Source organism: Triturus cristatus, chromosome 5_2 (assembly GCF_964204655.1).
Source record: "Triturus cristatus chromosome 5_2, aTriCri1.1, whole genome shotgun sequence".
In the NCBI taxonomy this organism is placed as follows: Eukaryota; Metazoa; Chordata; class Amphibia; order Caudata; family Salamandridae; genus Triturus; species Triturus cristatus.
Window position 1 is genome coordinate 572,368,039 of NC_140588.1, and position 25,108 is coordinate 572,393,146.

Here is a 25,108-nt window from a genome sequence, read left to right on the forward strand (position 1 = left end):
AGTGCAGTTCTCTAGGAAATAGCCACATTTTCAACTGTCTTCCGGAGTGTATGTGCTCCTGGGTGCTTCAAATGATGGGTGGTAGTGAGTTCTAGAGCTTGGCACCTTGTACTGAGAAAGCAGTGCCTTCAGATTTTTTATGGTAAGGTGGTGTGTTGATAAGTGGTTCAAAGTTTGAGTGCAGTGTTCTGTTTGGTTTGTATTGCCATATGATTTCTCTTAGTGTGAGGTGCACAACCTAACACCTTGCTAAAGTTGTGCATGGTTTTATTGCCACAAATTGAGAGTGCAAGCCCAAATTACAAGCACTTTGCACAGAGGGGAAACAGGACTCACTGCACTGGATCTCAGTGAGCTATTGACTCAAAGTCTATGAGTAACAGTGAATTTGTTGCAATGTTAGTGATAAGACAGAAAGCAAGCAAGAGAGACTTAGAATAAGTAAACAGGTGAATCTAAGGAAGTGAGTAAGATAAAGAACATGTTAGAAAGTTCATGAGCACAGGTAGCTCCCAACAATGTAAATAGGAGCACCACCAGTAATTTTGAACACGTGTAGTAGCAAGTTTCTACATGCATCCAAGAAATACGAAATTTGAATTGGTCGGTGCCGGTGAGCATTACTGGCACTCATTTATGGGGATCAGGACTCCTTAATTCTGTTCTGGGGGCGGTGGTCCAGATTGTTAAATTCTAAGAAGATTTTAGTGGTCTGGTGGACAGTCAAAATCAAAGGGGAAATGGATCACTGGTACCTGCAACCAGGGTCCGGGTATTGTAACCGTCAGTTTTTTTAAAAAAAACCCTCATTCACGTAAACAGGTCGTATTGGCGGTATATCTTGATTCTCCGCCTGTGTCAAGTACGTGACAGCATCATCATTAGGTCTCTTATTGTATGCTTCCTCCACCAGGAGGGACCCACTGGTTAAAGTAGTGATCAGTGATAGGTGACAAGTGTAGGTGCTCAAGTGAGGTGAGTACGTTAAAACATGGTCCTCGCACCACCTGAACTGGAGCTTTATTCAGTTTGGTGTGTGAGGAGAGAATAAAAACGGTGTTGTGCAAAAGGGACCTAGTTATGAGTCCTTTGCACTCAATCAAATGGCGGACAGTCCAGTTACTGGGCCCTGCCCACCAGAACTAATTGGGGCTAAATGCATGCATGCATTCCACTGAAGCAAATACCCCAAACAATGCTGCACCGGTTCTGTTTTTTAATCTCAGATGTCCAAATGGGTAGATATGCAGGAGGGACTGAGGGAGCCATGCAAGGCAGCCAGCAGGAGAATCCTGAAGATAGGGCAGTACAGGTGAGGAGGTGGCTCAGCGCAAATCGTTATGCAACATGCCAAGTATCTAAGCCTCATACCTGTACACTGAGCAGCAAGAAGTCAAATCCTTGGAGGCTTACAGATTGCATAGCAAACCCTAATAAGGGGCGAGGACCTGGAAATGCAGCATAACATTAATTAGTTTCCTTCAAACGGTTTATCTAATTTTACTCAATGCATTTGTTCAGCATGTTTACACATGATTCCTTTATATTGTCTGTAAGTTTAATTGTATATTTGAACTAATAAAAGAAAGGGCACATCATCTGTTTCCGTACCCCTGCCGTGCCCCCTTCAAATGGAAACATAAAAGTGATTTAATATTCCATAAGTGCCCTGTTAAACTGATCTTTGACAGCTTATAGTTTTTAGTAAATGTAAGTGAAAATTGGATTCTGAGAAGTACCATTAGGCCCCATGTTTTCAAAGATTTTCTTGGGGCGGGAATCTCCTCATTGAGAAATGGCTTGGTTACTGAAATCCGGCTTTGGGCATTGTACATGCAGGCAGCAGGAGTTGCCATTGGGTAAGTGGGCTTTACCAGTGAGGGAAGCGGGCAGGTTCCCCTAAGTAAGAAATTGGGGATCTGCACTTATTTTTATTATTATTATTATTGTTAATATTATTATTATTATTTACAAACTAAGCGCTGCGTCTAAGGCTGAGTTGGCATGCACCCTGGAAGCGGCTGCCCACAGAGCTTGGTTGGGGGTGGGTGTGGAGGGCTCTTCATACCCGAGCAAGAGAAGCTGAGCTTACACTCTGTAGGTGTCTGCATACAGAAGCCAGGACAGCAGCAGTGAGGAAAGCAGCGTGTTAACTTTAATCAAACTCCTCTTTGGTTCTTCTATCAGACTTCCAAGATTGGATCGTTTCATGAGCTCCACCACACCCTCTCTAGAACTTTCTCTGTTACCATTACTCAATACAGTTTGGACAACAACATTTTAAAACATAATTTAGATCTTCTTTAAAAAAATAATCTTTCTACCAATCACCTTAGAAGAGGTAGAAAACTTGCTTGCTTAGCGCTCATGGTATGTTTCATTTTTTCATTCACAGCTTGGATGGGCATGCACAATATCACTGCATTGCCCCCACACCAAAACAAATAATTTGAGAGCACGTTCCATGCAGTGTTTTTTTATTTATTTAAAACGTTTATTGCAGACATATGTCTGTTGCATTCAGGCGACAGCATGTTTTCTTTCTTAATTTTTCTTTTTGTGGTATATACTTAGAATAAAAATGAACATGTAATCCTTGCACTAACTTGCAACTGCCAGACCTGTTAGCTTTGCTAATGCTTATTTATATTTCATAGCATTTCATTCTGTTAGGACTTTTGTAGAATTCATAAAACTTGCTATTATGATGGGAGAGAGAAAGGATCACACCTGCTATTGTTCCACTCCAAACTCTTTTGCACGACAACACATGCAGCTCTTCTGTAATAACAATTCAACATGCACAGTCACATATGTGTTGCTTCCTTCTTCACTAATGCCTTTACTTGTAAGCAATCATATACAACTTAAAAGCCAGACCTATTGACTTTGTAGATTCAAGTAGTTGTTGCAATGTGGGTCTTTTTTACTACCCCTATAAACGTGTAAGCCAATTTCTTTGGTAAAATGTGTTTTAAAATTGCACTATATTGCCCTTATTTCTCCAAAGAAAACAAGGCAAGATCACCTCGAAGCCTCGTTGGGAAAGTTTGCCTTGTTGGCTTTGCTCGGCAATCAGTGCAATTTGTGGTGGGTGTTTCTGCTGCACTACATTACAATGCCAACAGCAACCCCTTAAACTGTAACCCACTCAACAGTAGAGTATCCTTTCTGCCTTTGAACAACATAACACGTGTCGTGGTATCATATATAATTCCACCAAAGCAAACATGAAATGCTCCACCAGTAAGTACATATATTGTACAGAACCTAGATTCAAATAGGTTGCCCATCACAAAACAACTGAACATGAAACAGACTTCAAATTCACGATCAGATAAATACAATGGTAAGCACCTGGATTGAAACAACACAGGACAAAAGTGCAAGCGAGGACCAGGATAACAAGCATTTGCAAATATAACAGGTGCCGAAACGACAGCTCACAACAACACAAGCATGCAAAATTTGTTTCCATGTGTTAGCCCATTGAAGCCCGATCTATTGTCTTTCCCAATACTTAGTAGTTGTGATAGTGGTGTTAAGGCTGGGGGTTTGGTGGTGGAATTTGTGAAAGCAGTATTGATGGTAATGTTGGTGATACTAATGCATTTGGTGGTGGTATTAGTGTATTGGCAATGTGCTGATGGTGGTATTAGTGGTGGTGTTAGGTAGCTGGTGTTATTGTTAGTGGTATAGATGTTGAGATTAGTGGTATTGGTATAATAAGTGGCAGTGGTGGTATTTAGTTACGCGACCCCCAGCATTTTCACCAGCGGATCGAGTGGCGAGCGTGTTTCAGATTAAGGCTTGACCCTAAAATGGCGGAGTTGTGAATGGGACGAAACTTTTCTCCTGACACTAAGCGTGCTCTTTATTGAGTGAGGGAGCGTGTATGCTGGTGGTCACTGCATCCTGAGCAATCTGTGCTGATCTTTTCAAGGTGGGGCCATTCAGGCTATCGGATTAATTTTCGCTATGTAGTGCCTGACTTCAAAATGGCGGACACGCGAGGGAAATGTACATTGAGTACCTATACTGGGAGTGCTGTTCATTGCCCATCAGCTGCGTGATTATTACGTGAGGTACTCTGTGTGCTTCTTAAAGGAAATGTGCCATAGCATAGCATAGCTTACCTCGAGCAAAAGAGCATCAGCGCCGCAGAGCGCAAGAGGCAGCAGCAGAGACCTGCCCTGCTGCAGCCCCTCGTGAACCCGCTGGAGCCCGAAGCCATGGAGACCGGCATGAAGCAGCACCAGCGGAGGCGGCCGCAGCACCAAAGCGGGCTAACCTCAGTAGCAGAGGACCAGGATGCACCAGATAAGAGGGAGGTCACAAGCGAGAGGCCTCTGGGACCACAGAGGAGCAGTGTGAAGATCACTTGCGTGGAGTGTACCAAGCTGTGGCCAATGCCTGACCCTAAAATGGCCACTTCTGGGGACATCTGACACACCAATTTTCTAATAATGGCCACCATGAGTGGTCCCCTTTCTAAAGCACTCCTTCTCCCCTTGATGGGGAGGGATCCAACATGTATGCCCTGGAGTCTCAGAGACCCCTCTGAGAGAGTCCACAGCGACAATGGAGTCTCACACAGCGGAGGCCTGGGTTTTATCCCATTACCGCTTGGAGCACAGCACCGTACACCGTGACCGGCACGCTCAATGGAACATGTGGACTATGCCACGCCCCAGGCGGAAACTATAATCTTTCTGTATGTACTGCGGTGCCCAAGCAACCTTTGGCCGATGACCGGTGGAGCTGTCCCACACAGCCATAGATGACTTTGGCTCTGGTTCACCCCTCGGCCCTCACCTTCCCAGACGGACGTCGGACACTGTTTTTCCTTGCCTCTCCGTTGTACCTCCTACACCCTCCCCCTCCTCTTCCCTCCATTATTCTCCGTCTATCTCCCCTATTCCTTCCCTCTCTCCCCTAATCTTCTCTCCCCTAGCCTATTTTTTTCCTCATGTTCATGCTATGCTTTTGTACTCATGTAAATCCTGTAACTACACTCCAGTAACTGATGTAACTTTGTAACCATGTTCTGAAACAATGTTTCTTCCTCATGAAAAGTGCTCTGATACCTCCGGGTCTGCCAGCGCTATAGAAAACTAAATAAATAAATAAAATAGATACATTTCTGGAATTAGTGGTGGTATTGGTGAATATTGCTGCTGTGTGATATTGGTTGTGGTGGTGGTATTAGTAGTTTGGTTTTTGTAGTGTGATAAATAAAAAACAATTAGGAGGTCACGTTAGGGTCAGTAAACAAAGGGGCTTTCTGAGCAAGGTACCAACAGGGTAATGTTTACAACTGGAGGGTAAACTTTCACATTTGGAGATGAGCAGCTCAACTGATGCATCACTGTTGTAGTCGAGAGACAACAAAATAAAATAATTTTTCTGCCATGGCTTTACAAAAACCGTGCATTCACATGTGAAAGGACACCCCTAAATGCTATTACTCCGCTCCATGGGATAAATCTTGTACTCAAATTCACCCCTTTCTTATTGATGGATCATCCGGGTGTTCCGCTTTCTATGCTATATTTTCCTTCACAAGTACACCTCAAAAACAGCCTTGACATGTGAAGTTCACTGCTACAAAAAATGTTCCTTGGCTTCTTTTAGTTCAAGATATGAAAATTCTCTGACTGATGGAGAATGATCCCGCTGTCCTCTTGAAAGATTTAAAAGAGGGAGTGTTTAATTGGGCTTGTAATAATTAAGCTCATTATAACTCAGAAAATTAAATGTATGGATTATCCATCGACTCAGTTGAGCACAAAAGGTCTCTAGCATCAGGAAACACCTAAAATCCTTAATATACAATAGATTGTAAAATAAGGGCTGAGTTTGTAAACGACAAATAATCAAGTTAAAATTGACTTTTTACACAAATAAACTCTTAAGCTCCCCTAATATGACCAAGGAGCTGTTTAAGACCCTTATGGATCTTCAGTTCATGGATACTTGTGTTCAAGAGTTGAAACATTTCAGAGGAATGTGAATTTGTAGCATCATATTTTGTTTCTAAGATTATAACATTGGACAGTTGGCAGCTCCATTGAGGACAATGGAGCGGCAGCAGGCTATGAACATTGGCCGCTGTTGTCACTATTTCAATGTCCTAATGTCCAATTGCTGTGGAAGGGGGATATAGAGACTTTCCTCCCTCCCTCCTGCCGTCCTGGAGCAGCGAAAGGAGGGAGGGGAGAATTCTCCTCACCTCCTTTGTCTCCCACTTCTCCACCAAACAAAGAAAAGCAGTTTGGCAGAGCTGAAGAAACATTAGGGGCCTGCTGCTGCACACTTTCACTACTTTTTGTTGTGATACAAATCAGTACACAAACAAGGCTTTCTTCATAACATAGATTTATTCATCCAGAGGTAAACCCCACACAGCCGTCGTGGCAGGAACAGCTTGTCCACCAACTGCCAGAACAACACATAGAACACCTTGACAACATTGTGGAATGCATTTACATCATAATGAGCTGCAGCCCCAGCCTATCTGGAACTGCCTAAGTACATTACAACACATCTCCCTATCTTACCCAACACACAGACATTACATCACGTACACAATATAAAATACCCCAACGTAGGGACTAAGACAACCACTGTAATTTCCCACAAACAAGACATACACACAAACAAGCCCCCCATAAGAAACACAAATAACAATAATAACAATATCCACTAGCTACTACCAAGCTGACTAATAAGAGAGGAAAATCAAAGGAGTGGTTAGCAAACATAATCACCCAAATACGTTGGCGGTCTTCTCTCCCTCCCCTCCCTTCTGACATGTGATGTACCCATGGACTCATTTCCCCTCTTTTTTATTTTGTTGATGATTATTATTGAGTTTAACAAGAAAACATCGTTGACATTTACATGACAAGTCAATCCAATACTGACATTACTAAATGGCAATAATCGGGTACTCATCTCCCCTCTTAACACCAACTCCTCACATCTCTGCCAGAAATCTTCAACTCCGTGCAAACCTCCTTCCTTTTGTGCACCTGAGAAATCCCCATCATTCATCACCAACCATGGTGAACAAGAATTTTGAAACCCATCCTTTTCCATTGACTTTTCATGAACACTCCCCAGCCTCTGGTACAACGCAACATGCCTTAGATTCCATGTCTGGCCATTTTCCAACTTGACCCAATTGCCTCCAACAGTCTTAACTCTTTAAGGACCCCTGAATTTGCTCAAAAACCTTCCACAGTGGGGTGTGGCCAACTGCTGACTGTAATGGCTGCAGCTTAGTGAAGCTCTGACCGTCAGCCGGAAAATCACCCATGTAAATTTGTTTAAATATCCGGAATACCTCCAAAACAAGACCACACCGTCGAGCACGAGACCAGCAGTGCCAGGGCCGTTGCTGTGTGCCTACGAGAAGGTCCCGACATTAGCTGATCTTCAGCAGCCTGGTTGGAGAAACGGAACAGTGCGAGGTAGCAGTGTGGCGGAGCTGAAAGGACGTGGTGCGATGTCAGCTGGGCGTCCGACTGCGAGGCTGTGGCACCTGAAGACTTCGCGCCGAGAATAAGTGGTGGAGAGTCAGTCCCTGTGGTTCCTGAGGAGCAATCTGCAGCCTCGGTGTGTGTGGAGGGGTTAGGAGGTGAGGGGGCACCCGAGGAGTGCGGAGACGATCCGGGACAGGCCCCTTGGGCCCGTTCTGAGGACTGTCGGGGCTTGGGGGTAGTGGGGGACCAGGGACTTTGGGCCTATGTGCAGCGGAGACGGTGGGTGGGGGTTGAATCTGGTGCTTCCTTCACCCCTGCCCCCCTTTTTCTCTTGAATAACTCAACCCCCCCCCCCTGCCGGAAGAAAAACAAAATTTCCAGGACACTAGAGATGGCCGGCCTGCACAGACTATGGGAACATTAATGGATGGGCCAGATTAAGGAACCGGCATACAGTGTGGGCTGCTGGTAACACGCTGGGGTTGCCTGGGACCCAGGTTGGCAGCGTGGGGTGAGGGCGCCGGGGCAATCAACTGGTGCTATGCCTTGAGGTAGTCTGGGGGGACCAGAACTCTCCTAACAGCAAATTCCGGGCTTGGTGCGACACCGGATGTGTGAAGGTGCAACGGCCCGACAGGCCTCAGGAGTTGCTGTACCCACTGGTAGGTGGAGGGTTGCCATTCCCTTCCCTCCCCTCCTCAAACCTTCCTCATGGCTTCAGAGAAGGGTGAGGCCCAGAAATGCAAGTGGTGAAGGAGCCACAGCATGACTGCTAAAGGCCACCGGGCGGCCCTCCAGACAAAAATGGACAAGTTGGCCCTTCCAAGTGTGGATGCCCCCATGGAGGACATAGAAGACCATTCACCCCAAACCTGAAACAAAGCACGAAGAAGGAGGACATAATGTCTGCAATGTAAAAATCTCCTTGGAAGGCAAGATAGATATAGTGACCACGAAGATTACTCTAATGCAGGCCGACCTGCGAAACATAGGGATACAGGTCAAAGAAAATGAAGATTCCATCACTGCGCTCCAAACTGAAACTAAAACTCTCCGAATCCAAGTTGGAGAACTGAAAGAACTGACACAAGCGTTGGAAAATAGAATGGAAAATGCAGAGAACCGCTCCAGACGAAACAATGTATGCATCCTTGGAATACCTGAGAGAGCGGAGAGCCCGGCAGTCGACCTGTTTGTTGAGGACCTAATACTTAAACATCTCCAACCCAGAGGCTTGTCAAAATACTTCTCAGTGAAGTGTGCCCATCGGGTCCCGGGAGCTGCACCAAGACCAGGAGCTCCCCCATGCCCAATTATAGCCGGTATCTTTAACTGTAGGGATAGAGATGTCATCTTGCAGGCAACACGCAGTGCCCCCCCGGGTCACATGGGAAAATAGTACTGCCACGTTCTTCCTGGACTTTACTCTCCAAGTCCAGAAAATGAGGCGCTCATTCTTGGATGTGAAGAAGGCTCTAAGAGAAAAAGAACTGAAATACTCAATGCTATTCCCTACCAGGTTGAGGACAGTGGCCAACAACAAGACTTGGTTTATTGAAACTCAGGAAGAAACATGGTCCTGGCTGGAGGGATGGCGAACGGTTTGCTAGGGGATAACCACGGTAAGAAAAAATACAGAGAAATCTGGGACACATCACGGGGGCCCCCTGGAGACACTGCTATGGAACGGGCAGGTAGACAGGAGTGAGTAGGTGCCAATCTCCCAATATGAACGACCTTGGGGCACCACTAAGTTCATGTGCCTGGAAATGATGATACTGCAGAACACAATCTGAGGAAGGTATCCCTGGGACTCACGTCTTGATGCTTTCAGAGAATGCTACAACGCAAAAGACACTATAGGAAGTTTGCTGTGACTGGACATTCCACAGGGCACCATCACATCTGGCAGTGAAGTAACAATCTTGATGTGGTGGGGTGGTGGAGGGTGGGAGACGAGTTTTCGCTCCCCAAATGTTAAAAATGTGTTTGGGGCTTGAAGGTGCTCTGCATGGTTAGGGAGGCGGGCTGTTTAAAACTTGTAGTGTAGGGAGGCAGGGAGGAGGGATTATTTTGGGAATGAGTTTGAGTTGTTTGATTGTGTTTTTGCCACTTTTGTTAACTGTTCCAATGATAAATGTGGACCGATGACTTGCTGCCTGGTTTATTGCCCCATGCACCCACAAGTTCTTCTATCCCTGGGTTGAGTGGGACCTGTCCTATGCTTATGAACGCTCTATGAGTTGATCAGAAAGGATCCTCGCCCTCAGTCAGCCTAATAATGCCAGGCACAACACCATCCCTGAATAGAAATAAAAGGTTCAAGATATTTTCCTGGAATGTAAATGGACTGGGGGCAGATTAAGGAGAGGAATAGTCCTTCAATACCTGACACAGGTGGTCCTCCTGCAGGAAACGCATATCCAGGGAACACACTATGGAGCACTTAATAGATGGGGATACAAATTAATTGCACATTCGGGCTACTCTAGGGGCTCTGGGGGAAGTGGTATTTTGATGCACACTTCCTTCCCCTTCATGAACCAAAAAACTTACAAGTGACCCCACAGGGACGCCCGGTGTCGGTCTCTGGCTGATGGGAAGGCCAACCCTTCAATATAATTTCAATATGTATCTCTCCCAGGCAGCAGTCCCTGGTGCTGCCAGTGCTAGGGGCACTGCTCTTGAATCTCCAGGAGGGCAGGGTGGTGATCGGGGGATTGTAGCACGGCTCTGCCTCTGAGGCTTGACCGACTGCCCAAGGACAGCAGGATCAAGCGAGCACTGCACTGAGTGATTTCTTGTTGGGTATGGGCCTACAGGACATTTGGAGAGGCCTTAACGCCAACTTGCAGCAGTATACATATCTCTGGGGGGCACAGCAGTCTTTCATGCATAGATCACCTCTTTACCCTGGTCCATCAGGTGCCCCACTTTCTGGATGCCAATCACCTGGCCCATGGAATCTCAGATCATTCCCCAGTCTGTGTCTATTACGAATTAGATGAACCACACCAGTCACAAGTGGGTGGGATAAGCCCCTGCTATTTCCAAATCCCCCTCTTTAGGTCCAAAATCCAAGAGGCAACAAATGAGTATATCACTGAAAATAAGGGAACAGTAGATTCAGCATGTATCCTCTGGGAGGCGTATAAAGCAGGGATTAGGGGCATCTCATTAATGGCGGGGAAAGGAAAGCACAAGCACTTGCAGCTATATACGTTGGAATGGGACATCCAGGAACTGGAGACCCTCCTGATCACTGACAAAGACGTCCAAGTGAGACATTGTCTGGAGCTCAAAATGACAAAACTTAGGGCAATGGCTGAGGAGACAGATAAAGCCAGATATCGGGCGGCACAAAATATCCCATTACGAAGTGGGGGATAGAGAAGGGAAGCTTTTACATGGCTAGATAAAAAGACAGCCGCCTCAAGATGGGTACATGAAGTTAAGGGAAGTGATGGGGTCATAGTCGGGGAGGGGGACAAATAGCTGACACATTTGTGGATATTATGAGCATCTTTACACTCTGGCCTCCACCACTTCAATTGCAGATTCAAGAGAGTTGCTGGCTACTCTCTGGCTCCCCTGCCTTGACTTGGGAGATAGGGATCTCCTGGAACAGGACCTGACGGAGGCTGAGTTAACCCGGTCGATTAGGGATCTGGCAAGGCTGGCTGACCTAACGGCCTGCCAATTGAGTTGTACAAGTCAACCGCCACTAAAATAGCACCCCTACTAAAACATATGTTTAACAAAAGTTGTGACAAAGGGAGGCTTTCAAGACACCAAAGAATAGCTAGCATCATGGTGATTCAGAAAGTAGGTAAACCCCCCCTCCAGTGAATGCAGCTCATATAGGGCTATCTCCCTTTTAAAAGCAGAAGTTAAAATCCTGGCCAAATTGCATGCAACCTGCCTAACCTCGGGGATGCAATCTTTGGTTCACCCTGATCAGTCGAGCTTTATGCCAGGGCAAAATACGGAGCTCAATCTCAGGCAGTTACATGGGGTTATAGGTAGAGCTGTGACTGTCTGGGAAGATGCGCAGGTGGTATCCCAAGACACCCACAGGGCGTTTGATACGGTGGAGTGTCAATTTTTATATGCAGTACTAGAACGACTGGGTCTTGGACCGACATTTTTTTAATGGATCTAACTTTTGTACTCGGAGCCCTTGGCACAGGTCTTGGTGAACAGGAATGTGTCCAGGGTCTTTGAACTGCAGATAGTAACGAGGCAGGGATGTCCTCTGCCCCCCCTACTGTTGGCATTGGTTTTGGGACTCCTGGTGGGATGGATCCGGGAAGATCCCATGATCCGGGGACTGCGACGGATGCCAGGGTGGGAAGATAAAATTTCCCTCTACGCGACGATATTCTAATGTATGTGGTGAACCCTAATGTCACGATCCACAGAATGCTGCATATTCAACCTACTCCCCAAGTATTCGGGTTACACCATCAACTGGGAGAAGTCGGTGTTATACATCCAAGCGGGAAACCCAACCCGACTCCCCGGCAGTGTCAGATCCGTATAGATACAAACGGGTTCCGGTACTTAGGGATATATATTTCACTAGGGATCCCACAAGCTTCTATGAACAAAATCTAGCTCCCCCATTGGATCGCCTGAAAAGCAACATTCAGCACTGGCGTTCACTGCCATTGTCCCTTCTGGGTAGGGCAGGGTTTTTCAAAATGATGGCATTGCCTAGATTTTTGTATGTACTTCATAACACGCCCTATGTGGTGCCCCCACCCTACTTACAATTAATAGACGCTGCAGTGTGACAGTTATTATGGGATGGAGGTGCGTTGTGGATCTCCCTAACAAAATTGACCAGCGGATGGTATGACGATGGGATAGCGCTCCCCTCCTTTCGGAGTTACTACTGGGCAGCCCAGCTCACTGTAATCAGCCACTGGGCACATAGACCCCTAGCTGATCCTGCATACAGAATGGATCGTCATAATATTCAGCCAGATGGTCATCTTAGGGCACTCTATGGGGGGAAATCGGTGGACACCTTTCACACACCGACCTCATCTACATTTCAAATCTGGCAGAAGGGAACAAAGGCACTGGTTTGGCAAAACAGAATCACTTTAAGGACCCCGTTGTGGGATTCTAGGAAGCTGGGCTTGATGGCGCAACACGCAGGCTTTGACAAGTGGAACATGATTGGGATCTCCAGGATTGGCTACCTCTAGGAGGGAGGGGATATTAAATCCTTCTCAGCCCTTCAGAGAGATCACCAAATGATCAGTCAGAAACCTTTAGATATCTCCAGATTACCCTTGCTTTGAGAGCGGCAATACCTAAGGGGACAGTGCTGCTCGAAGCTTCTCCACTGGAGGACCGACTACTCGATGAATATTTAGACAAAAAAGAAATTTTCCTGGTGTACCACAATCTTATAAACAACTCTCTGGATCCCCTGTCAATTCAAAGGACTCGGTGGGAGGGAGCCCTGGGCACCCTAGAAGATGAGAACTGGCTGGAAGCTATGGCCTCTCCTAGAGAGGTGGCCATACGCCTATGCTTTAGGTTAGTGCAGCTTAAGATTCTACACAGAGCCTACTACTCATGTACCACCCAGGTCAAAATGGGAATAGTGCCCTTACTGCTCTGTCCCAGGACGGTACTTTCTTCCACCTGCTATGCGATTGCCCACCTCTTCAGGAGTACTGGACAGCAATACTGATGAAAATGAGAGAAGTTTATTAGGAGGAGGAGGCCAAATCACTGAGATGGTGTTTGTTAAATATATGGGAAGACTCAGACCTCACCAATAGCAAGCGTTTATGGGTAAAATTGGGATTCATGGTTGCAAAGTGTAACAAGAAGGTGGAGAGCAGAGATGGCCTGATTTTGAATAAATGGAAGGCAGATATAGACTGGTGTATGTGCGGAAAAAGTGGTCTATTAGAGTAGAGGCTGACAGCAAAAATGGACTAAGATTTTGGGGAACTGGAACGAATATCGAGGGATGCTGTGCAGACCGGTTGATAGACTCACACATGATCAAGAAACAACATAGCCGAATGATTGGGAGGAGGGAATGGGGGAGATGAATCAAGGAGAAACAACTACTGTGTAAGGTGAATAACAAGAATGCAGAAAGAAGAATTGCTGCTGGCAAACTTTAGCTGCTGTGATCTCAGTGTGCATCGACTTAAAAGAGGATCTTCGTATTTCAGATTTTCCTGCAAACTCTTCTCTCTCTGACACATTCTGCATCAATGAATAGACGTCCCCCTTACCTAGAGGAGGGGCGCCCTCAGTAGCACCACGTGCCGGAGCCCCATCTTGCACAGAGGGCACAGGTAAGGGGGACTGGCTAGTGACGTCATCAGGGGCGCAGCAGAAACCTGGAGGGTCATTTAAGGCGGCGAATAAGGGTGTTTGGCCTCTTTTGTCCCCTCGGATCTGGCCTGGAAGTAGGCGACAACATCGATGTGTCATCAACCATGCACCGGGCAGAAGGGTGAGGCCCTGTCAGATAACAACAAATAGGGATGCATGAAAATGGAGGTTCAGTGGCTGGATGGACCCCAGGAGGGGGTAGGATTTGCATGTAAACTGGGCAGGTGGGGAGGGTGGACTGACCTGCTGGTGGTCCTGGACTCTCCTGCCCTAACCTGCAATGTATGGACTGGCTAGAGCCTTGGGAAGACTGACTGTGTTCAGGTATCCCTGTTGGTCAGTGTGCTATGCGGTGTCCTGGATTTCAAGTAGTGCAATATCTTACTGGCAAGGCCTCAGTGAAGGGTGCAGCATAGTTCAGCATGGGTGTCCCGGAGGGACCCGGGAGAGGGCTGTGGCGCTTTAGGGCCTTCTTGCACAATGTGAGCACCTGATCGAGACTCAAGAGGGGGGCTGGATGTGCCGAGGAGGTCAAGGTTAAGTTCATAGTCAAGTTTAATGCTGTGCCAAATTGCCGTACTGCCTTTTATCTGTTGATGCTGAAAGTGTGTTTTGTAAATATAACATATACGCGAGTATAGAATACTTCTCCTTTTATCTTGGTTTGGTTTGAATAACCCTGTTTGGTGTGAATAGAATCCTATGACTTGGACAATATAGCATTAATCTAATCTTTCTTGGGGACAGCAGCACAGCAAGGAGGGGGTAACATTAAGGGAGGGGTGAGTGGCACGTTGTGCACATACTATGTATCTCGCCCCTGGAGTGCTCTGTTTAGTATAAGTGTAGAGCTCAGTAAACATCAGTAGTATACTTCACAGGGCATACAGAATCCTCGAACCAGTGTGGAATTGCGATAAAACATTGAATAATACTGTGCTTTCCAAAGACCATTTGCTCCTGCATGTACAAATACTCAGTGGACATGTTCATGGTTCCCACTTTAACCGGTACAGCATCCCTTAGATACCCACCGTTGTTTTAAAATCCCTCAGTGTTAAGAGCACAGTAATTAGACCAGGGGATATATTTACAGACAATGGCAGGGCATTTATGTACTTCAGACTTGTTCCTTCTACGTACATTGAGGGTGCTTTCATGCAACACCTAAAAGGCAAACATAATACATGCCCATTTCATAAAATAATTTACAGAAGTAAAATAATACACAGAGCCATTTTGACCTGCTGGGTGGATTAGACCTTGTAAGTAGTCAAACCCACATTTGACATCATTTATAGTTAATGGGCACCTGGATTGTGAAAGGGAATACACTGAAGCAGGGCGAGCAGCTTGGGTAGAATAGTTATTATAACATAATTTACTCATCCAGTCAGTGAGAGTGCCACGTCTTGACTGGGATCAAGGAGAGCATTAAAGAGCGACCATATTTGCTGATAACTAGGGATAAAGATCTCTGTCGGTTCTGAAGTGATGACGAAGTCCACATGTCCTGCGCCACACGAGTACCAGTGGCCAGGATGTGAATGAGACATGTGTTCCATGGTTGGACGACAAGAAAGTTGAATGATCTTCCACTCTTCACACACTTTTCACAGATCAAACAGAATGTTCGTGTTGCTGGTTAGAAGGTGGACACCTGATGGAAGCATCATTGACAATGATCAAACAGGAACCGTTGTCAATGCTGCTGTAACCTCTGTCACCAAGCAGAGTGCTTTGAAATTTACTGGACCCACAACTGGAAGGAGAAGACGTGCCCTGAGAGCTGGTGTTAAGTGTTCTCTTCGCTCAGGCACAATAGCAGGTGCGATGCCACTCAATATCTGACGAGTGATTGATGGTTCAGGTGAAGAGCGATTGAAGAGAGCTAGAGGAAGGACATCATTGAACATAGACCAAGCCATGATGGGGAGGTCTGCCTTGTCTGGGAAGTATGCATGTATGTATAAATGTATGCCTATGCTATTTACAAAGGGCATGTTTAGCTGTAAAATTACAAGAGGAACACAGCACCATTTACTGATGCCTATTAAGGATATAGTTCATACAGGAGGTAACAATTCTTGTTACTTTCAGAAGAGATGTTGCTGGAAAAAAATGCATTTCAATTTTAAATTTAATTTAAAGAGGGATGGAGCTTGACGCCATTGTGCTCGTCTAGAGGTGCAGAAGGATCCTAGCAGGAGCATGCTTGTTTTTAGACCGTTTCTTTCTTGCGCATCATACACAGAGAGCTGCTGGTCCATTCTTACCTGATCCGCCACTGTGCAAACATAGGAATCTTCTGCTAGACTTATGTTTGTGGATGCTGTCTGAATCCCAGAAGAAACACACTATATGCGTACTTCATGCCGGTTTGCACGTGCTGTGGAAATTCCTAGCATTTCAAAGGGATGATTTATTTCTTGCAGGATTCCAGACCTGGAGAAGTACTGGTCTTTATCTGGCCCCAGGAAAATCAGCTACTATTGTGTTTCCTGATGCTGCAGTGAAGGTCGGCCTTCAGGTAGGCGTTTCAACTTAAAAAGATACAATCCCATCTGTCCTCCATTTAAACATTTTAGGAGAGTACAAAAAATGTGCAGTGCAAACGAGAGACATCGTAAGGCAACCAATACACAAAGTCAAATCATGAACAATACAGTTACGAATTAATGCTAGCATTTTCCACATCAGACAGTTCAACTTATGTAATGTGGGTCACCACTATAAATCTGGGTGAGTGAGGGCCCACCTTCCTCCTTTTTTATTCTATGCTTGATGGTTGAGATTCGCTGGACTCTCCACCCATTTCTAGTCATAATATCTTAGCAAGGGACCCCAGATCTTGGGGAATTTCTTTAGGCATTCTTTTGCTTTATCAGTCACCTTTCCTGCCCCCATGTAGAGGTCCATCCCTGTCCTCCATTCGGTCAATGTTGGGGTGTTTGAGGCACCCCAGTATTTAGCTATGTCCCGTTTGGCCACCACTAACCCTAGGTTACATAGCATAAGGGTATGTCTGGGTACATCAACCTCTGAGGGTACGCCTAGAAGGGCATATTTGGCATCTCCTGGCAGCTGTGCTCCTACTATCTTGCTAAGTTCGTCAAGTATTTAGGCCCAATATAATTGCAATTGGGAGCATTCCCACAAAGTGTGTATGTATGTCCCTATTTCTGTACCGCAGCACAGACACTCGGGGGTTTCCGCCCTCCCGATTTTGTGGAGGTAGGAGCTGTCAAAATAAGCCCTGTGTAGGATTTTGAGTTGCATCAGCAGTAGTCTTAGTTTAATAGCCACCTCCCTTGGATGCATTAGGGTGGCCTCCCAGACCACTTCCTCTAGTTCTCACAGGCTGTTTTCCCATTGAGTCCTAAGGCTGTTTAAATTACCTGGGATGTTGTTTATTAGGGTCTTATACGTCCATAAAATGTCTTTCTTGGGTATTTTTCCCATAAGGAGGCTTCCCTCCAGTGGTGCATACTCAGGTATGATAGCTGTGTCAACCCTCTCCGCCCTCCACATGTGTTGTAGTTGCAGGAATATATATCTTTGGTTATCACTTAGCTGGTACTCCCGTTGCAGCGAGCTGGAAACAATCAGGGACCCTTCCTTTAGGAGATCACCCAGCCTAGATATCCCAATTGCGTCCTATGGCCCAAATTCCTTCAATTTACCCACTTCTGGTAAGTGTGTGCCTTCCTATATTGGGGTTTCTTTCGTAAGTTTCTTGTCCCACTTCATTTGTGTCTCTGATGCCTCTCAAGCCTCTTTCGTTCTCTGAGTCGCCAGTAGTAGTTGTCTGAGTCCCTTGTCACTGTAGAGGTAGGTATGTGGTACAAATTGGCACCTTTCCAGTGCATATGTAAGACAGTCGCCCGGTAGGTGTCTCAATTCGTTGATGGCTATCAGATGTATCATGTCTTTTAGGATAGTCCAGTCATGTATATCCTACTTTATATACATTGTCCCATTCACACGACAATAGCAATTCTAAACAGCTGACCTTTTACCTAGTTGCTTTCTCCCGTCTCTTCTATACCAGGATCTCGGTATTGTATCATAATCCCTGTACCTGACATACATAAACATATCCCCAGGCACGACAGAATTATTCTGTATGAGGGCCACCACTTTTTTCTTCCTTGGCCAACAGCCAGCTGTGCATGATCGCATTTTTTTAGAAAAGCATTGGTGATTGTTTTCAAAACATTAATGATTATTTTTAAAGCCTCCATGATTGTTTTAAAAACATAATGATTCAAGAAAAAACCCTGGAGTGACTATTTTAGTATAAAAGACCCTCACTCCCCCCCCTACAAATTAGGGGAGAATTCCTTCCAAGCTGACACGGGTTCCTGAATGCTGAATATTCAACACGCAGTGTTCTGACATTCCTTGCGGGGTGTCATCCTTGAAGCAGAGACAGGGTCCTTTGTTCTCAGCCAACAGGTGTGGGGGCTGCTTCTTCCCTATGGGTTTCTTGGCTAGACATTCACACATACATATACGCATATACATGCTACACATCTAGGCTAGGTACATTTAGGCAAAATACTTAGGGCACACATTTTAGGAATATGCAAGTGCTGTTTTTATCTGAACTGCTTATGTTCATCTTATTAGCACTATGGTAGAAATGTAACTACTCTTAACTATGTTGGTACCAGTAATCTCTTTCGTATTTGTATTTAGATTTATTAAGCACAACATTCATCTCAAGGGACATCTCGGCGCTAGGAAAGCGTATCCTGATATGGGAAAGGCGATTGTAAATAGTTAAAGGGTGGGGCTTCAGCCGGGATGGCAGTAGGTAGCATCGACTATGTTCTAGGGAACATTGATGTTTGTAATTTCTTCCTAAAGGACAAATATTCTTCCATTAAGCGAAAATCTACTGGAAGTTCGTTCCAGTGAACAGCCGCCAGTTTGGAAAAGGCACGGCCTCCTGCTCTGACCCTCTTGGTCTGTTTGACCCTGGCCAGGGCATGAGGGTGGGATCTCAAGTTTCGTGAGGGAGTATAGCATTCTATTTTGTCTTGCAAGATGTGGGGGCTGCTCTTATGTAGCGCTCTGTGTGCGTAACACAGGAGCTTGAATTTAGCCCTTTGGCGTACGGGCAGCCAATGCAGTTCCCTCAAGCTTTCAGATGCCGAGCTGTATTTGCTTTTGTTGCAAATCAGTCTAGCAGCAGCATTTTGGACCACCTGTAGTCTAGAGAAAATATATTCGGGCATGCCCACATAAAGCGCATTCCCTTAGTCAAGTCTACTAGAGAATAAAGCCCTGGCAATGGACCTTCTGCAGTTTAAGGGGATTCATTGAAAAAGTCTTCGCAGTAGTTTCAGCGTAGCAAAGCTTTTACCGCACAGTGCTCAAACTTGATCTTGCATTGTCAGTGCATTGTCAATGAGTATGCCCAAATAGTTTGCAACTCGCTTGGGTTTCGGGTGGCTCCCAGTGCCCGGGGCCTCCAGGTGTTATCCCAAACTAGGTGTGCTCCACCGAAAAGCAGGATCTTAGATTATCCGGCATTTAATTTTAAACAATAGTCCATCATCCAGATTGCTGTTTCTTTGAGACAGTTGATTAGATTTTTTTTGGTATCCTCATGCTTTTCTTCAAAGGCAATTAGCAGCTGCATATCTCCGCATAGGAGCAGATATCAAAGCCCTTTTTTCTGCTAATTACAGCTAAGGAGGAGACATAGGCATTGAAAAGTGTGGGGCTCAGGGAGGCCCCCTTCGAAGGGGTTACATATTTGAAAAGGGGCCCATTTGGATTTTTTGTGTTTTATTTAGTAGGAAAGAGGTGAACCACTGATGAGGTTTCAAATGTATTCCTTTTTCATGTAAGATACGCAGCAGATGGTTGTGAGATACAGTATCAAAAGCCACAGTTAGGTCCAAAAGGATCAATGCAGCAGCTTTACCTTGGTCCACCAAGGATCTAATTTGTCTGATGCAGCAAGTAAGGTGGCTTCTGTATTGTTGGCAGCTGTAAAACCGGTCTGAGAAGGATCTAAAAGTTTGTTGGTTTCTAAAAATGACCAGTTGTTTATTGACTAGTCTCTCCAGTACCTTAGACAGGTATGGTAGTTGAGAGATTGGTCGGTAATTTGCAAGATCATAGATTTCCAAGCCAGCTTTCTTTAACAGTGGAAATACAACGGTTTCCTTCCATATAGCTGGGAATGATGCTGAATCCAGAGATTCATTGAAGACACAGGTAACATGCGGGCTTAAGACCGATACAAGTCGTGAGAAGATCAAGTGAGGGCAGGGTGCGAGCGGGGTTCCTGCTTTAACCTCGGTAATAGCTTTTGCAATCTGTTCTTCTGAGAAAGGGGCTAGATTGCTTAAGTAAACATGTGCTTTAGGGTGTGTGCTAATGTTTCCCAATCTGTATTGTTAGCAGTGGGCTGGCTATTGGAGGAGGAGTAGATTTTGGAGACTTTAGCAGTGAAGAAGCTGTTAATTAGCTCACAATTGTCAATTGTAGAAGTCACAGTATGGGACATGATAGTTGTTTGGAGTACTCCGACTATTTTGTAAAGTTCATTAGATAAATTACAGTTATCCTCTATTCGTTTTGTGTAGTAGTGTTTGTTTCTCTTTTTAGGGCATTGTGGTAGTTTTTCAGCTCCCTTTTAAAGATCTGTCTATAATTGCTATCTTTGGATAATCTCCACTTATGTACCAGAGATTTACATCTCCTTTTTAATAGTTTCAGTTCTAATAAACACAATTTCTCTGATTGTGTTTTACTGCTAGATTTGCTTTCAAGTTTAGGGTCGCACTGATCCAGTGTGTTGGTAATCTCATTATGTAGGTGTTCCGCCTCTGCCTGTGCAGAGAATGTTCTAGCGATGCTTGGGTCACATGGGAGAAGTATGCTTCTGTCTCCTGATTGTCGCAGCACATATGTTTTACACAAGACTGTTGCTGGACCAATAAATACTTATTGCAACGTCCTAATCACCATCCTGTATATTTTCTGAGAGAAAGCAAGCACGAGTGTCTGAGCGAAAAGTACTGTACTGTTTTCCACGATCCTTGAGGAATCAGGGTTCTCATGTGCAGTGGTTGCCAGAAAGTTCCTACGCCACTAGGATACAGGGGGGTGGTAGTGGCAGTGTAGACTGTAGACCTAGCTGGTCTAACGGCTGACATATCCTGTTGGGGTGTCTGGAAGCGGTAGGGACACCAAGCCCTCTGGTTAGGTCATCCAAAACACGCATGTCCTGGGGTATTTCTAGGAACTACACAACAGATGTGCCGCACGATAATAGGATTGGATGCCTGTGATCCTGGATATTGGTTACGCTGAAGTGTCTGGAGTGCATCCATCTGCTGGCCCCCATCCCATAATAATGTACGCACCTCATTATCTATTGTCCTATAGACGTCTTCAGATATCTTATAGTTTGTGTTTTGAAGAACATACAGTAATTTCGGGAGTGTGATCATTTTGTACATCACGGATCTGCCTAGTACTGTTAGGGGCAGCTTCTCTATTGTTCAATGTCTCTGTGAAATTCTGCTACTACCTTCTGGATATTATGGGCAAGGCTCAGCGAGCTGTTGGTAGTTATGTAGAGGCCTAGATATTCAAATCCCTCGTATTCTACATGAAGGTGGCTGGGAGCTCTTGTGCATCTATGGGTCTGCCAGTTGGGTATAGACTGGATTTATTCAGCCACCATGGCTCCCACTCCCAAGCACTGCCCAGGAGTATTGTGAACCTCCTTGCTCCTTCGCTGCCCTGGCCAGACACAAGTGCCAGTTCCCGGGGGTCACTCCAGGCTGGAGGGGTGATCTCAGCCTGTTCTCCGCCTGCTCTGTCTCTTGTGCGGTGTAGTTCTCTATAGGGTCTCGTGTGTTGAGGCCCCATCCTACCCGGTGTCTGGGGCCTCCCCCATTGTGTTGTCTGATGCTGAAATGCACATCCGGCTATTGCCCGCGCAGCCCTTCCCTATCTTGCTGTAGCGGCTGTGGGGTGGTCTCAGAGAAGGATTGGACTGCCCGCCTGGAGGGAGCATTCTTTTCTGGGCTCTCCATTGACACTCCTGGCGGGGTGGCTTAGGCGGTGGATCTCCCGGCTTACCTCTCTAGTGCGGGTGGGATCCGCCGCAAGGCGCCGCCATTATAGATTGCGGCCTCTGAGTCGGGCGCGGTCTTGATGGAGCTTAAAATTATTTGACATGTTCTGGTTTCAATGTATAGCTTTCATAGTGGTCTCCTTCATCCTCACACCTTTGATTCATGAGCTGATGGCGCTGGGAAGACAGGATTCAGGACAGGGTTATTGTTGGGCTGTCTGAGCTTCCGACAGAAGTGTCTATTCAGCCATGTTGCTGGCCACGCCTCTGTCCTCCATTTCTTGCTTTAAAGCATTCTTTAAAATTATTACTATTGTGCTATATCATTTAAATAGTGCTTCATACTCCTCACAAGGGCACAGTGTGCTTGAATATACACTGTGTTCCTGTGCGCCTTTTTGTTTTGCATGGTTGAAAGGGGTATTGGTTGTAGTTTGACCTATATGGAAGGTAATGGGTAATAAATAGACTGTAAGTGTGTCCTGCAGATTGACAGAACACACCACACAGAACTCTAAGAACCTATTCTGCTAGATTTCTCTCTGTTCCAAAGATTCAGAGAGTGTGGTTGTGTGGCAGGTTCTTACCTACCAGACAATGGATCTCATTACCAGATTATCTTCGTCTTGAACTGAACTACCATGCCGTATGAAAACAATTAAAACTCTTGCCCTTCTTAAAGCTCTGTTGCTTGCTTCTTTTATAACACCAGTGCTCTCTTTTTGCCTCTATAAACATTTAGCATATTTCCCAGGATTACTCGGAGGCAGCAGTGATTATTTCCAGGTTTCTTTATTGCATAAAATCCCCCTTTGAGATTATCTCCATTCTTAAAGTCTTCACATGCAGTTAGTTATCCTTCTTTATTTTCCTTATAAAGGTAGGCTCATATTGTAACAGTCCCCACTTTTAATGAATATCAATTGGAGTCTTTAGTAAGAGCCTCGATTAGGATAAAGATAACGCTTCTTTTCAGCAATGAAATCCCCTTGACTGTTCTTAACTTTATGATTGGGCCCAAACATCCTAAGATAAATAGAATTTTGAAGGACATGGAAGAAGTTTAAAAGGCATTGGGTTTCCAGTCAGATCTCCTAGTTTATTCCCTCTTGGGAGTAGGTGATTTATATGGGTTCAAATGAGCACTACTGCTGCACCTTTCCAGAACGGATGGACATGACTGATGTAGGTCACGTAGGGACCACCAAGTTGTCTCACTGCCATTTACTATAGCCTTAGAGCCTGCCATAGTGCACTCTACCATCCATTAAAGGCCCACTCCAGCGACAAAGGAGCATGCCTTTAATGGCCGGTAGAGCCCGCTACGGAGGGCTCTAAGGCTATTAGAACATTCGGACCCTAGAGGCCAACATTTTCTAATTAGTAGGAAACAAAGGCTGCTCAGAGCCGAGGGGCTTTAAATCCCCTTGTGCTCCGTGAAGCCTTTCTTCACAGCAACAGCTGTGAAATCAAAATAATTGGAATGTTGAGGCTCCGTCTTCTACCAGCCATTAGAAGCCCAGAGCACTCCATTGTCTTCAATTGAGCAATCAACATTCTAATGCTCTAATGGGGGATGGAGACAGGTCTTTCCGTAGGATGCTTCGCCCACTGTAGATAGTTGACCCCACCTTCTCGCTTGGCGTTCTCCAACACATGGCAGTCAGTGTTCTCCTCTAGTGATGCTCCTCATATTTCCTTCTCTGGCATCAGTATTGGAGTCACACTGAAACTGCTCTCTGCACCTCTGTCTTCTGTGAGGCTCATCACCTGGCAAGTCCATAGGCAGGGGAAATGAGAGTAAAATGAAGAAGTTGGTATGTTCCTGTGTGTTAACACACGTAGACGATTGGAAGGAGCCGTGACCTCCAACCCAACCTTTCCAAGCTGCACTCCTCCCACGGAGGTCGCTCCCATGGTTATCTTACCATTGGTAAGAGTGCAGGCGGCTTTGACTCTTCCAGGTATCTTACATAGATATGTGTGGCATCAGTCTAAGAACACAGAGGGTTACAAATATCCTATCCTATCCCATACCAGCCGATCCTATCCCATCCCACCCCACCCCATCTCATTCTATCCTATCCTCTTCTCCAGTCCAGTCCCATCCTATCTTATCCTATCCTGTCCTATCCTATCCTATCCTCATCTCCTGTCCTATCCTATCCTCTTCTCTTCTCCTGTCCTATCCTCTTCTTCTGTCCTATCCTATCCTATCCTCTTATCTTTTCCTGTCCTGTCCTATCCTATCCTATCCTATTCTAGCTTATCCTATCCTATGATATCATGTCCTCTTCTCCTGTCCTATCCAATCCTATCCTATCATCTTCTCCTGTCCTATTCCATTGTCTTATACAGTGTTATAATGTTGTAGAAAAGCCACTTTCTACATGCTTTCTTTCATTTTAATTCAGGAGAAGGCCACTTTCTTTAAGTTTTTTTTAAAACTGCCGTAGAAAAGTAACTTCCCACATTGTTTCATTTAAGGTGCAATAATGAAGCAGAAAATCTATACTCTGATGGGTTTCTATTGTGGTGCAGCGATACTTTAGTAAAGCCGATTTCTTCATGTTTCTTTTAAAGAGTAATAATGCAAAATTACTCAGGGGTCTCTAACGGTGCAGCAAATGCAGTGAAAAGCCACTTTCCTCATGGTTACCTGTAAGTTAATAATACAGCAGAAAAACGCTGTGTTGCATGGCCTGCGTTAAGGTGCAGTAATGCAATTAAAATGACACACTCCTGTTGTGTAGTTCCTAAAAATACATAGGATTTGGGCGTTTAGACAACATAAACTAAGGGATTGGTGCCCGGACTGATTCCAGACACCCCCAAAAGATATGTTAGCCTTTAGACCAGCTGGCTCACAGTGTCACCAAAAGCTCCCTAACCTTACTTAGGAGCGAATTGTTTCTGGCGACCATTGAACATGACAACCCTTAATCCTGCAGGGATTGTGGGAACAGTACAGTACATTTCCCTCAGTCAATCGTGCTGACTTAGTCTCGAGAGATACAAAGAATAAACAATGGTATTGTATTTATTGAACCAGCGTCATTCTAGTATAAAACATGTTTCCTGTGACAATCGTTAGACAGAAGCAAATGTATAAGATTACAATTACCAACTGATTAAATAAAAG

General features: G+C 45.4%; 1 protein-coding gene across 2 annotated transcripts in view; it reads left to right on the plus strand.

Moving 5' to 3' along the window:
* Positions 1–25,108, plus strand: part of LOC146825654 (TRPM8 channel-associated factor homolog) — a 402,285-nt gene that overhangs the window by 155,995 nt on the left and 221,182 nt on the right. For both annotated transcript variants that reach the window (XM_085607651.1, XM_085607652.1), the window contains exon 4: positions 16,295–16,389. In XM_085607651.1, the coding sequence (XP_085463777.1) occupies positions 16,295–16,389 (95 nt within the window). The remainder of the gene's footprint in view (positions 1–16,294; positions 16,390–25,108) is intronic.